We start from the raw sequence: 15,481 nt of genomic DNA on the forward strand, positions 1-15,481 counted from the left end.
TCAAGTATTAGCCACCCGAGTTTCTGCACCCGCGATTAAATTGTGTTGTTCTTTTGACAAGTTTTGTATCGCTTAATTCAACTATATACCATATAAATGCATGTAAGAGCCATATTTTTTTTTTCAGATTCGAGGGCCAATTTTCGGGGTACGGTCTATACATGCGACATACGAAAAACAATTCTTTTTTTTTATCAAGTAAAAACAGACCAATCAGTGAATTTGCGGTGGTTATTTACCATTCAGTCGTCACTCGCGGAGTGTTCCGACTCAGAGTTAGTGCTGTGCTCTCGTGCACGTTCAACCCACAAGTCGTCGTCTTCATCATAATCATCAGCAGCAGCCAGACTATACCCACTGCAGGGGGTGAAGGCCTCTCCCATATTCCTCCAATTAACCCAGTCCTGCGCAAGCTGCATCCACTTGATCCCTGCAAACTTCTTAATTCATCCACCTAACTTTCTGTTTTCACAAATAAATCTGTTAGTGCAAGGGGACAACATCTTTTCCCATGTTCACTTTTGCTCTTCAACACAGAATGAAAGGCCAAGATTTCATGTTTAAACCAAGCTTTTAATTCAAACATGGTGTATTTTCATCCCCTTGTGTTGAATATATTAGAGTGCCCTTTGCTTGGATTTATTAGCAGAATAGTTTAGAGGAATTTGTGTGCATACCTTTAGGACTAATATTGGATATAACAAATAAATTTTCACGCCAAATCTGACTTCAGTGTAATGAGGTTCGAACGTAGATCGGAATATGATGCAAATGTCACCTTTCGAACAGCAATAGAACAGGCCCACCTCTCCAGAGCCAGTTTACGAATTGAATCACGCCGAAAAGATTGTCTTTCCTAAAACATGTTTGTATGCATGCGAGTTGCTGCCTACCGACTTTTTAGAGCAGGGAAGTAGTAGAACAAACATGCAGGAGGCCGTTTTAAAGCAATCGCAGTAGGCTGTGCTACAGTCACGTTAGGATGGGTGCACGCCTGACTCTCTGGCCTGGCCTGCACTGTACTATGGCGTTGCCCGCATTGTTTTCTAACTGCCCTATCTAAGCATGTCTGCACCTCCTGTCAAAGCAATGTGCACGAGAAAGTGGAAGGCAAAAATATTAACTCACAGGCAAGTACTTTCAGCTGTTTCATGTAATAAAAGTGTATGGTACCTTTTCAAGGTTGAACTTTGATCGTCGACAGTTTCCCACAGTTAACTGTAAGGAACCAACAAGTCCGAAGCTGGGTGTCCTCAAAGCTGACCCAGATGGAGCACAAACTGCAAATTATAACAAAGAAAGATTAATAGTCCTTGCTAAAAAATGAGTAAACAAAAAACAATTTAAGCACACTACTTAACACTGAATGAGAACACTGATGGATTGCAGAGTGAAAGTAGTCATCAATACTTTCACTGATGACTACTTTTATCCCATACAAGAATGTCTGTGCTACTTTGCTCGCATAGACACAGGTAGCCGGAAACAATGTGTGAGGGTTGCTGCTTTTGGCAACACATTTCGCGTGCTTATGCAACCATGATGTACCCTTCGATTTTGCGCACATGTAACAACTACTAATGCACATCAGCAACAATATGCAAAAAAGAAGGTATGATACAGCAGAAGCGTCGTCAGTGCATAACTGTACTACCTGCACGTAAACAAGTCTAGGGGTAGACAGATTCACATGTGGTAGCCTTTTTCTGAATACTACAGAAGGTGCCTTTTGCTTAGTGGTCATAGTGTTCAGACCTGCGTTTGGCTGTGCCTATATTTTGCTGGCATCACAGCTGTTGCTGTGAAGCTCAACAGCCATTTGAAAAAAAGAATAATTTCAAGGAAATGAATACACATTGCCCCTAGCCATTCAAAGACAGAAGTGGACAAATAAGTGCTCCTTGGTAGAATTTTTAAGCCATTACAGATGATATAAATGCAGGTGCTATGAATACATCAATGAGGACTACCGTTGCACGAACATTGCAAACACTGCAACAGCTATTTATGAGCCCTAGACTGCAAAAACATTTGACAGGCAGCCATAAATGAATTCCGTCAGCTGTAAACAAATCTGCATAAAATCATTTTCTGTGCTTCATCATACATACTTTGTGTACTTCATGGTGATGTGAATTTCAGGAGATTTGAATATTTTTCACGATTCTATGAAAGTTGTATCAAGATCCAACTCTATTTATTCACAAACAAGGGCATTAACCTTGTTCATTTAAATAAATACTGGAGTGAAGGAGCCTATGTACCCAGAACCTCTGGAGACATTATTCTGCAATAACTTCATAAGTCAGCTCACGTCTTAGTTTCACCTTTGTAGCACCTAGTCACTACTACACACTCACAGACGTGTATACTAGAACAAACTTTATGTTCAACTTTAACTCTGATGGTACAGATCCTTGGTGTAAATTTTGGCAAAGAGTGCACTATCAATGTCAGACAGCATTCGAAGCAGGATACAGCGCTCTCAAACAGCAGCTCGGACACTGGCAGCGCTATACTTTGTCTCACAAGAAGGTTCCAGCACTGCGAAAGAAAAGGGAATCCTGGTCCACTCGGGGTCATCAGCACTATAATAGGTAATTGTGCTTCCAAGTGCCTCTTGTCCCTGTGCACTACAATAGATAATTTTGCTCCTGCTGTCACCCCTACCAATTTGGGTGCGTAGGACCACAATTCTCTATTGCAGTGCGCATGATCCTGATTTGACCAGGCCACCCCAGCCTTTCATAGTGCTGCAAACAGCTTGTAGACAAAGTATAGACCTACACTGTGTTTACAAATAAAGGGGGCGCTCGCGGCGCAGCAGCCCACTGGGGGTGAAAAGTATGGTTAGCACCCATAAGAATACACGGAACTGAAAAATTTCAAAGCAGTTTTCTCTTTTCACGGGGCATCTATGATGTCGTCATTCGACACAGAGCAACCATGAGCATCCTAGAACAGATTGTTATGAAATCTCATTAATGAGGCGAAGCATTTTTAAAACACCGCGAAACATATGGGGGTGCAAGTTGGGAGGGTGACTCATAGAAACACATGTAAACACAACTTACCGCAACATTTTTCTCGTTTCGCACAGCACCAGAAGTGGTAGCTGGTCGTTAAATGTTGGCCAGCGCTTTTAAGAAGTGTGTGACAAAGTATGCTGCGTCATTGAGGAGGCACTCCACATTTAAAACTCCTCAAAAAATCTAGTATGTTGTGAATCCGGACACCCCCAAAAGGCTCATGCAAATCTTGCAGTTTTGTTTACACTCTGCAATGCTACCACATGGAGTAAATTAGCTTAATAATACTGTTGCTCAAATGACACATCCTATTACGTTTAAAAAACAAATGTCAAACACCATACGGCAATATAGACCGAACGTGAATCGCGCAATGCAGCAGACGACGGCGCAGCAGGCGATACCCGCCGCCTCCAGCTGTGGAACGTCTGCTAGCGACGGCGCCAGTGGTGCATGATCGTCTGCAACTGTGCGCGGTCAGTTTATCATGTTGTGAACGGTCCCGTAGATCGTCAGACTTGCAGTACTTGCACGGGAATGTATTGTGTGCTGCAGCAATGTCGGACTGTGCAGAACGCTTGTCGGATTCAGCTAAACAATGCTACAATGAAAAGCTGCACAATGGTGGTGTTGTGCACCCGGGCCAATTTGCTAGTCTGAAACACACTGGGAAGTCTTGTGAACTGACGCGGGCGGTCTGCCACCATTGGGCATGGCAAACATTATAGTGTATTTGTAGAGAGTACCTTCATTGCAAAGATCGTCCAGGCATACAAGTCCCTGGAGGCCTACAATTATTTTGAATCAGGTGAGTGCGCACAAGGTCATCAACGGGCATATATGCTAGCTAGCTATTTTTTCGTTTACTTTCGTTTTCCTCGTGGTATCTCGATCGTTCTCATATATCGTTCTGCGCTTTCTGTGCGGCTTCCTCGTCTTTCTTTTTTTTTCTTTCCGTATGGCGCAGGCCATCCAGCGTGTGCACGGACATCGGAATATATTAGGCTCTCAAAATATTTACTTATGACTTACCCACCACATTATTGTATCGAGACTCAACTACATATGCATTTATTTTATTACCTCCTCTACTTAGCCACTATTGATGTTTGCAGAACGGAATGACGTCGTGCCCGTTATTTGGCGTTTTATTCATCTCAATTTACAAAACGAACTGTGTCGACGGCATCATTACTCGGCTCCTGCGCCTCGCCAGCACTTGGAATGTTTTTTTTTTTTACTTCCACCATGCAGCATGATGTCGGGAGTGGCACAAGACGTTCACACACACACACACACACAATAAATAAATAAATAAATAAACGCTGCTTGGGCGACTCGCCTCCTAGAGGTGGGGTTTCATCTGCAAACGTGCCGCACATATATATTGATAAATATGCTTTACAGAGATGTCAGACGCAAAATGTTGTTGCATACGTATATTCATGGTCTTGAAAGAATGCACCAGCTCTTGACAAACAACTGCTTTCGCCTTCTTTTTTGAGTCAGCTTCTCTGAGAACCGTTCTTCACATATATTTTGCATGAGCCGCACTACCGAAATGCATTTCTAACTCAAATTCTTGACAACGAGGGGTTTTAAAAGTAGATTGCCTCCACAATGAAGCAGCATACTTTGTCACACTTCTTCAAAGTTCTGGCCAACGTTTAACGACCGGCCACCACTTCTGGTGCTCTGCGAAATGAGAAAAGTGTTGCGGCAAGTTGTGTTTACATGTGTTTCTATGGGTTGCCCTCCCAACTCGCACCCCTATACGTTTCGCGGTGTTTTAAAGATACTTCACCTCGGTTATGAGATTTCATACTGTCACGATCTGTTCTGGGATACTCTTGGCTGCTCTGTGCCGAATAACAACATCATAGGTGCCTTGTGAAATGAGAAAACTGACTTGAAATATTTCGGTTCCATGTATTCCTATGGGCGCTAACCCTACTTTTCACCCCCAGTCGGCCCAGCCTGACAGAAGCACCACCGCATCTTGCTTACGTCACAGATGTTGGTCTATAGTATGAATGAGGCCAGTCATGAATAAAGATGGACCATCAACTCTGTTCTTGCAGCATAAAAATTCCGACGTAGGTTCAAAAGATATGGCACTGCTGCGTTACTGCTTGCATGAGCGGAAGTTTCACCAGAAAAGCTGCTTGTTTTGAAGTCCCCTAGCGATAATATCACACGTCTCATCTCATGGAGCTGCTGGGATGCAAACAGCCCTTGAAGATAGGAACATTTCACCATAAACTAGAGTTTGGTTACATGCTTATGAGTTACCTGCCTCTTAAGAGATGCTACAAGGGTGCAAATGAACTGGTAAGGTCACAAAGGCAGTCTCTCCGTGTCGGAAAGGAATGGCTTTGAAAGAAAATCCCTCAGCAACTTCAGCAATACTGTACCAAAGGAAAGGGACACGATACAGCTCGCAGCCCAACTAGCAATCAAACAGTGCTGTTATTCTTTATTCTCAGCTCAGACAGGAACTCTACATTTGCGCACCTCCACCACGCATCTCTCTTCGCACCGGCCATCAGCAGCAAGTTTCACGACCTCGCGCCCACAGGGCCATATTCTCTTCGTCATTCTTTCCCTGGACTGCCAGTGAATGGAACAGCCTTCCCCGAGAGCTCGCTGCCATCATCTACTCATCTACCTTCCTTGCCTGCATCACACGTGTACTTGAATAACAATAATCTTTGTACAATTTTTTGTTTCTGTAGAATCATGTACTTCCTCTATTATTAATTTCTATGTGCCCCTCCCCTTATGCTTTACCCATCTGACGAGAATCTTTAAGGTATTGAAGTGAAGTTATCTTATGCTGAAGGAAGTAATTGCTAATTAAGGGAAATTAGCTTCAATTAAAAAAAGAAAAAAAAAAAGTAAACTCTTGGATGAAAAGAATGCAGCAACAACTTTTTGCAAAGCCAATATGCATTGTGTGTAGTTTGGATTGCCATCAGCCCCGCGAAGCGATGGCCATTGGGTACGAGAAAATGCTGTCGTTAAGTTTATGGGTTACTAACGATAGTTGGTGTGCAGATCACTTTTGCTGCTTTTTTTTACTGTGCCCGACCACCGCGTAGAGTAGACAGTGGGCTCGTTACATAGGCAGTTTTCCACATTTTGCTCGCCTATGCAGCCTCACACGCCAGGGCCATGCATTGCAGGTTCTTTGCCACAGGAACCAGAAACTGTGCATTAAGCTTCCGCAGCTCACGACCGAACGTTGCAGGTCTAAAAGAATACAGTGAAACTCGTTAATTCAACCCCCATTAATTCGCAAAATTGCATAATTCGACGTGTACGCGAGGTCCCTACAATTATACATAGGAGTCTATGGAACAACTCTCATTAATTCGAACAAATTTTGCCTTGCTTCAGCTAATCTGACCTCACTCTGCAGCCCGCCAAGTCGGTGTGCCGAGAGCAAAAAGAAAAAAGAAAGAAGAAAACACTGCCACGAGCGGCGCTACTGTACGGCTGGTAGGTCATCGTCATCAGCAGCGCGAGAAAGTGCGAGAGAAGAGAGGTTAGCCGTCTTTCTTTGTGCTTTGTTGTATTGCAGCAGTCATGTTGGTGTCGTCCGCTTAACCCTATTGACATCAAGTCTCATAATGGCATGCATCGTTTCCGCGTGTTGCTGCCACGATTGCGGTTATTTAACCATAAGCCAACACCTTTATTGGTAATTGCGTGCTTTGCCAGAGTGTTTACTGTGCTGCTTTCGAGTGGGTAGCGCGCAGTGTCTGCGCACCTCGCCTTTGTGTCCCCTACAGTGCGGCTTGCTGATTATGCGTCGATCGATGATGGTGTCGCTGTTGCTGGTCAGTTAATCAAGGATAAAATAATTGAAGAAGTGACAGGCGCCGACAACGACGATTCGTCAGAAGATGATAATTGTAAGCAGTTGCCCCAAATGCCGAAGTGCACGGTGAAAGAAGCTGCAGAAGCCTTGTCCGTGCTGGAGGACTTCTGTGAACAAATCCCTGATGGTGCATGTGCCACGAAGCACCTGGCAGCTGTTAGGGCCTTCGTAGTCGCTCAAATTCGCCCAAAAAAGCAGACGACGATAACAGATTTCTTTGCCAAATAAAGGTATGTCCTATTGCAGCAAACTTGTAATTCATTCACATTCAGATAATTTGACAATTTTTCGCAGTCCCGTCAATGTCGAATTAACGAGCTTTTACTGTAAATGGTATGGCCAGTGCCGAGCGCTTTTAAGTGAATTCCACAGGAAGTCATACATACTGAGTCTTAATCCGGGAGAAGAAAAACAGGCAGCAAGGCAAAAGTGAGCTAAAGCAGCTGGTAAGCTTTGATAACAAATAAAACTGCCGCGTGATATTATGTCTGTACTTCCAAAAAGGCACACGAGCTATGGTAGCTTAGCGCGTTCGAGTTCACAGATGTGCGAAGCCGCATAGAGGAGACAACTTGGGCCGGGGGAGCTGCATCATTCTGTGCATCAGCGCCCTCCATGGAGACCTCGGCAAAACCTCTGTGCAGTGCGGCCGCGTCATCTGCTCCACGCTGCATTCAAACGCATATTGTCATCCCCTCCCTCTGCATTCCAACGAGTGTTTACGTGTGCGCGCGCGGTCGTTGCTCTCCTCCTCCTGCCACGTTCTGGCCACCATCGCGTTCTAAGAAAGGAGGCAAAAAAGTATGATAAAATTATGGCGCGCTTTTTCGCACATTTGTGGTAAATGGTAACAGGGTGGTTGCCGGCCCTTTTTTGTTAAAGTATCTCGTATCAATCGCATCTCAAATCGCTGTTTGTCGGGTGACCATCGCGGAACTGAGTCGGCCTCAAATAACAGATATGTCAATCGTTCTTGTCTCATATGCGATCCTGCTTCGGGAGCTCAAAACTGCACACTCGCTCGAAGAGATAACTGAACTAGGGGTTGCACAGAGTGGCTGTAGAACTAAGACAAAAGTTTCTGTGGAGAGATGTCTCCGTCTGCATGGAAAGTCATCAGACATTTTCTCGCTGTTTGTCTCGTGGAGAGAGAGAGAGAAAACTTCCGCAGGAATTCTGGTGAATGGCCCAGGTCGTTAAGAACCAGCGATCGTTAAAGGTAGGTAGGTCATAAATTTCGGACAGCAGAGCCGCAGCAGCGAACTTGCCCTGGCCACTTTTGGCATGAAACAAAAGATAAGGCGGCATGCTTTGTGCCTTTGTAGTGAACACATCCAAAACGCACCGAAAACAGGCACCACGGCACTGGTAGCATTCTGTGTAGTCGTCACGATGCTAAAGTGAATGGTCATTATGGGTGGCAACGTTTACATTCGTTCACCTTGTTGGAGGGTTGCCTAAAATGTCTCTCCCCAAAGAGCTGAATGGGCCCCTTTCAAGTGAGCAGTCACAAAGGGAAGGGAAGCTCCCCAACCGGAGCCCGGAGGACTCGATCATCCTGTGTACACGCGTATCAATGATTCTCCACGAAAAGGCTGCACCCTTCATTCCCTGAACAGCATGGACAGAGACATTGGGGCTTTCAGATTATTGTTTACTCTCCAACACCTTAACGACACAAGAGGCGCCGCCTGCCATGGGTCCCGCAAAATACGTGTTGCGAGTAGCGAATCCGCGTTCATATATATACATATATATATATTTTATGTTTCAGAGCCTGCCAACAAGCGCTCTTTAATAACAACGTTTGCGGCGACAGTTTTTCAGGACCTGAAGTGGTGTGCAGTGGCAATAGCCTATCAGTTAATCATAATTTCTCGCTTTCGAAAGAACCGATAAAAAAAAAAAACATGTTTCCAACCAAATGAGTTTCTTTGTCAGCCGGGGAACTGAAAAAATCAAAAATGAGAAACCCTGCTGGCGAAGAGCGTCGGCTTGGCGTGCATCTGTACGCAACTGTTCCTCTTCCTCCTCCTTCTCCGTATGCATGCGCGGCTGCGCCTGGTACACGCTCTCGCGCGGGCGGGCTGCGCGTATCAACCATCGTAAGCCACCGTTAGCGCGTTAAGAGCATTATCTCACACCCGATGACTGTCACTTTGTGGTGCTGGCAGCAGTCCAAGCCACGCTTTCCATCATTCGTGTTAAGTTTGGAGGTGGCTGTACAGCAAACAAACCATAGCAGATTGAAAACACGTGATGACAAGCACATAAAAATAAGTAAACAAGAGACCATGTCTGTCCATGCCATCCCCAAAAAGCAATCTATTTATAGGTGTAGCTTACAATCAGGCACTCGAGACCAGACAGATGAAAAATGGGCGGGTTTTGCATTTTCACCAATAAAATGCAGCCATCATGAATGACCATGATGGCCACATTTTGTGGCCTTAGACTAACCAGCCAAATGCCACAGTCATTAACCCACTGCTGTGGGTTTAAATAATTTGTATATTCTGAAATATTAGGCATCTTGGTCTAACTGTCCAAAGACACTCATGACATTCATACATACCCATGACATTAGTATGATCTTACCAGTTGCAGGCGACAAAGCCGACTTGGTGACACTCCCTTTGCTGCTCCCTTTAGGCGTTAGCTTGTGTTTGCCATCCTGCATTGCCATCACATGAATATGAATGCTCCATAGATGAATCAATACACAAAAAATACACAATAGCAACATTACTTAAATGGGCACTATGCTGACTAGTATTAGAGGGCAGCCATTATTCTAAGATTAGAATAATGTTGATTCTGATGTTGCAGTGTGATTTTTGATCAGTGTCTTCACATGCGACGCGTATGCAGTGAGTACAATTCGACCGACATGCAAGGACAGCATGCAGGGTTGCTTGGTGTTTGTATAGGCAATCCGGGATTGCTCGTGATAGCGGTAACAACACGGAATGTGTTGATGTTGCAATTAGCGCACTTTCAGATTCAGTGCAAGGTGCAGTTTAACTAGAACAAATAGTTTGACCTCTGCTGCGGCAACTCCTCCCACATGACCACACATCAGAGGACGTCCCGGTGTTCGATGTTAGTCAGTGATCGCATGCAGAGCGAGCACAGTGACGCTGGTCAAACTGTTTGAGGCTGGATCTATATTCTGTCCTGTCACAGGCTAATGATGATCGCAGTGTTGGCGGGTAAACCACTGCACATGAAACGGGCATTTAGCATGAGCGATTCTTGTTCACGTTCGTTTCCAAAATGGCGGCACACTTTGACTCCAGACCCATCGCTTAGGACAGATCTCGTAGCTCTAGCTTTCGTTTATTTTTTATACCAAGTGATGATTGTGCCGACAAAAATGGGACCTAACAATAAGTGTTGGTTTTTTGATAAAAGCGGCTACTGTTGAATTAAACAGCTGAGCCAAAAGTGCAGAAGTGACAAACAGCAAAATGTCCAGCATAATGCTTGTTTAGCGCGCGTAAACCTACCTGCGCTATTTTAATACTTTCTTGAGTGTTTGGCATGTATGGAAAGCATGTATTTATACATTTTCCAGCTGTATCTCCATACAACGAGAGCAGACGACAAGCAGAATGGCCGCGGGTGTATGTGAATCAGAGTGAGTGCATATGAACGTGAGTGGTAGTGGACGTGACTAACCATGAGTACCCATGACTGTATGTGAATTTTGGTGAGTGGATATGAATGAGAGTGGTCATGAGTGCGAGTGCTGTGAGTTTGAGTGAGTGTACGGGGCATGAATGAGTTCCAGTGGGTGGATAAGAGCATGAATGCGAAAGTGAGCAGGCATGAATGTGAGTTAGTGAATATTAGTGAACGGGGATCAATGTGAGCGAGTAGGTGAACTATGCTTGGGGGATCATAAGTGGGAATGTGATAATGTAAGCGTGTGAGGGCAGAATTGTGAGCGCGTGGGTATGTATCTGAGTGGGCACTAATATGAATGTGAGTGAGTGGATGTGAGCATAAGCGAGCATGAATGTGAGTGTGAGTGAGTGGATGTAATTGTGAGTGGCGATGAGTGTGAGTGCGAGTGAGTGGATTTGGATTTGAGCGGGCATGAGTGTGAGTGCGAGTGAATGGAGGTGAGTGTCGTGGGTCGTGTGAGTAAGCCCCTCCTTATGGTGCCGACCTAGGCAATGAAGCAGAAAATGGTTCAAATTAACCTAAAGTTCGAATTATCCAAAGGGCTCAAAAAAATTATCGAAAACAGCTCGTATCACAATAGTTTTATCTGATGAACACCTGCCTGCATGACAGCTGTCTGGATTTGAGATGAAACCCAGGTGAAAACGAGTCTTTTCCAGTTTCGTCAAGAACTTCGCTTTTAGCAGTGTTCGGACGGTTGAAGGATTGTTTCAAGATAGCAAAAGCCTCCATTCCCTTTTCACTGTGCAATTCAGTAATATCACTGCTTCAGCACAAAACCACCCCGTTGTGTTCTGAGGATGCTACAGTGCACAGTCAGACGGTAAAGCATTGTGGCAAAGCACTCAGGCGCTGCGCATGAGCAGCTGGAAGTACCATGTGGACGCATGCGAGGGACATATGCGTGTGCATTAAAACACCGTGATACAATCCCAAAACAAAAATAAAAGAGCTGTGATACCCCATGCTAAGTCCGATGTGCGCAGCCACGGGAACACAAGTAAAAAAATTGAACCCAAAACTATGGGATTGAGCTTTATTTCGGAAATGGCGAACTTCCGATCATCGTTGCACCTGACGCAGCACGCATAATGTGCGCGGACACAACTATTACATGCGATTCAGGTTTGGGGAAGCCTATTTCAGCGGTCACTGGCGGTGTGTGGCATAAGCATTATGTGATACCTCGTTTCAAACACCAGAGCGAGCCTGCCCATGTCCAAATTAACGGGCGTCTGACGCCATAGACGTACATGGGCATCAGCAGGGACTGCACTCCTAGTTCAAATTAATCAAGTTCTGAAATAACGGGACTCAAAATACACTAATAGTCCAAAAACTGCATGATAATTGATTCTGTATCCTATTGGCCAGAATTATTTAGAAGTACAATGGTTCAAAATATTTTTGCGCTGGTTTATAAAAGAAAAATAGACAAAAGATAGCTACTACAAACGGTGGTGGAATCAATTGGCTGCTAGTGATTTAAATTCAAAGATGCTCATGCCACCAGCCTTTCATGTAATCTGCGGCGATAACAGCCAAAAATAATTGGCTAAATTCGGCGTTGTATACTTGCAATGGTCAATTATTGCATAAATTGTTGTTTATACGCAGCTTGGTGCAACAGGTCATATTGGCACAGAGTGGCATGATTGGCTCAGCACTTCCACCCCTGAGCAAAAAAATGTGTGTTCTGGAGGAGTTACGGAGCAGAAATAAAATCATTTCAGAGAAGCAATATCGGCATTTTGGAGCAACTCGAGAGCATGTGGTCACTGTAAAACCTCACTTAAATTCGTAAGCGCCTCCACAACCCTCTTCGCAGTGAAACACAGTAGAAGGGATGCCTGCTTAGAAATGGCCTCATCAGGTATTGAGAATGCATCACTGCACAGACTGTGGACAGCATGTGACTACTGCTGCCTAGTTTCAGCGTACTAGAAGAAGCACATGGATGAAAGCAAGGCAAATATTCGTAGAGCATTAGAGCGCATGACACCATCCCCAAGCAAAATAAATGGCTGTGGCTTAGCTCAGCTAAGCCCGGTTATGTAAGCAAAAGCTTTGTTATGCTTGGTTATGCTCTGTTGCTAAGCCAAGTAGGCCTGAACCTAGTTACAGAGCGGAAGCTCTGTCAAGTATGGTCAGACACGGTTTGCTGCTGCAGTTTTAACTCCTCCATGGCTGTCTGAGAACCTCAAAGACACCACAGCAAGGTCTAGACGACATGAAGGTGTCCAGGATGTTTTGTCAGGGAAGGTCCAAGAAGGCGAGACAAATGGACAGTGGGTGGAGGTGGAGGGAAAGGGTAGCCAGGGGACTGGAAGGCAGTGTGGCATTGTGTCAGCCAATGTTGTATTTGTGGACGTATGTACTGGTATAAATGAAGTTTGCCAGGTGTGTGAAGAAGAGACAGGTGTGCGAGAAGCAAAGCAGCAGAAGAAGAAGTGAGCGTCGCTGGCTCCATACCCGAGGTCAAATTCCCAGTGCCGATGGCCTTGGCTTGACAGGCCAGTAAAGCTTTTGCTTTAAAATAAAAGACCAGTGATGCAGTGAAGCACCAAGCAGCGCTTGAAATGGCACAGCTGGCCAATGCATGCGCCTGTTAGCGGCCGCGGGTCGGTGTGACGTTAGGAAAAACGAAACTATGCCACTGAGCTGTAATTCAGAAATAGCAGACTCCGATCGTTGTTGTGTTGCCATAGCACACATGAAGTGCACGTGCACTGCTGTTCCATCAAATTCAGATTTGGGAGGGCTATTGTAGTGATCGCTGGCTGCTTCAGTGACCACCCTCCTACACCCCAGTCCGAAGTAACCGGTAAGAGCCCGCTCAGGCCTAAATTAACAAGCATCTGACCGCACAGACTTACGTGGGCCTAGACCACACTCCTAGACCGAATTAACAAAGGTCAAATTAACATAATTTTACAAAACACATGTAGGATTAAACAAGAGGTCGCCGCGAAACAAACACAAGAGCATACCTGTACGTGTTTTGCTCATTACGCGACGTTCCGAGACGTGTTCCGCAGATGCCGCATCTCTCATGATACACTGATCGAGAATGATCTCAGCACCGGCACCACACCGGCACAGCACTGGCACTTGTTCACCTTTGCCATTCATCGCTACTCGTAAATTACGCCTTGACCCGACACTGTGACACACATGCCACGCTGCATCACATCTCACCTGCTGGTGCCACCACGCTGGTCCTCAATGACATCAAAGCCTCGCTTTCTTGCCTAACTAGAAGTAACCGGTAAGAGCCCGCTCAGGCCTAAATTAACAAGCATCTGACCGCACAGACTTACGTGGGCCTAGACCACACTCCTAGACCGAATTAACAAAGGTCAAATTAACATAATTTTACAAAACACATGTAGGATTAAACAAGAGGTCGCCGCGAATCAAACACAAGAGCATACCTGTACGTGTTTTGCTCATTACGCGACGTTCTGAGACGTGTTCCGCAGATGCCGCATCTCTCATGATACACTGATCGAGAATGATCGCAGCACCGGCACCACACCGGCACAGCACTGGCACTTGTTCACCTTTGCCATTCATCGCTACTCGTAAATTACGCCTTGACCCGACACTGTGACACACATGCCACGCTGCATCACATCTCACCTGCTGGTGCCACCACGCTGGTCCTCAATGACATCAAAGCCTCGCTTTCTTGCCTAACTAGAATTAATGCGCATATGGTTTCCATAAAAGAAGAGCGACTGACTGACTGCTGTGAAATACTGGTACCTGTAAATGTCATTAGGAATCAGCGATGGCTAGCCATGAGTCAAGACATACAAAAAATCTCATTACTGCCTGAATATCTGCACTGACAATATATACAAGTGTGGTACGAATGGAATGGCAATAGCTATCTCAAACCACTTTGAATGTTCGGACACCTCATGGAAGCTGCGACACGCGAGGCAAAAAAAAAAACAATGTTATGCTGTGTCTGCCTGACACTTTCAGTGCAATTTCAGGCAACTTAATGCTTTTTTGGCACAGCATGGCACAGGAAGTTGTATTTGTATCAAAATGGCGCATATGATGCGGCTGTTCCCCACCCGTCCATACCTTTTGCCATGAAAAACAGCCACAGCAATCTCAGACTGCGTCAGTTGAAACAAACGTGCAACTTGTGCCTATGCTGGCTCCTGCTCTGTACAGTTATAGATGTGTAATGAGGCAAGCCAATCAAGTCTGCTACCTTGTAAATGGACCCTAGTACATATTCAAGCCGAATAGTTTAGCCAAGAAAATCATCTAGTAACAGCTGCAAAAACAAAAACTACTAAACTGAACTGAAAAAAAAAAAAAAAAAAAAAAATAGAGAGAGAAAGAAAGTAGAAACAAATATGATATGTCAGATTTGACATCTCACATCTGCATGTAAGCCAAGAGAGATGCTAAAGCTAACAGTAAGAAATAAATACCAGTTACCATGGGTTATTTCCCACGCACTCACATTACTCAGAACATGCACATTTTGATATTTTGTCACTAGCACAACACAGGCTCAACATCGAAATATGAAACCACCAGTTGGCGTCAACAGCCAAATTCCAATGCCATTGAGCTACTGCTGAGGGCAATTCTGACACACACTGGTCTAATATCAAAGCACTAGACAGAAGAGTCAAACATACCTTTCCGCCAATGCGGTACTTGCGATGATGTGGTAGCGTTTCCTTTTTTGTTTGCTGCAAGAAATGTAAAATACTCATTAATATACTCCAACGTACCACTCTTGCTTTGCTGTCAGATAAGCACAGTAATGCTTCCACTCAGTCATACAGATGATTCAAAATGTGCTTGGCTCTGCAAGAAAGTTTAAGTAACAATTCAGAAAGAAAGC

At 44.9% G+C, this 15,481-nt stretch overlaps 1 protein-coding gene across 2 annotated transcripts in view; it reads right to left on the reverse strand.

Annotated features, from left to right (window-relative positions):
• The window catches only part of LOC146201809 (uncharacterized), a 92,517-nt gene that overhangs the window by 18,665 nt on the left and 58,371 nt on the right, over positions 1–15,481 (reverse strand). For both annotated transcript variants that reach the window (XM_084587769.1, XM_084587768.1), the window contains exons 13-15: positions 15,273–15,326; positions 9,511–9,586; positions 1,174–1,280 (exon numbers count right to left, since the gene is read on the reverse strand). In XM_084587769.1, coding sequence (XP_084443895.1) covers positions 1,174–1,280; positions 9,511–9,586; positions 15,273–15,326 — 237 coding nt within the window. The remainder of the gene's footprint in view (positions 1–1,173; positions 1,281–9,510; positions 9,587–15,272; positions 15,327–15,481) is intronic.

Source organism: Amblyomma maculatum, chromosome 1, assembly GCF_055883805.1.
Source record: "Amblyomma maculatum isolate TAMU_Amacu chromosome 1, ASM5588380v1, whole genome shotgun sequence".
Lineage (NCBI taxonomy): Eukaryota > Metazoa > Arthropoda > Arachnida > Ixodida > Ixodidae > Amblyomma > Amblyomma maculatum.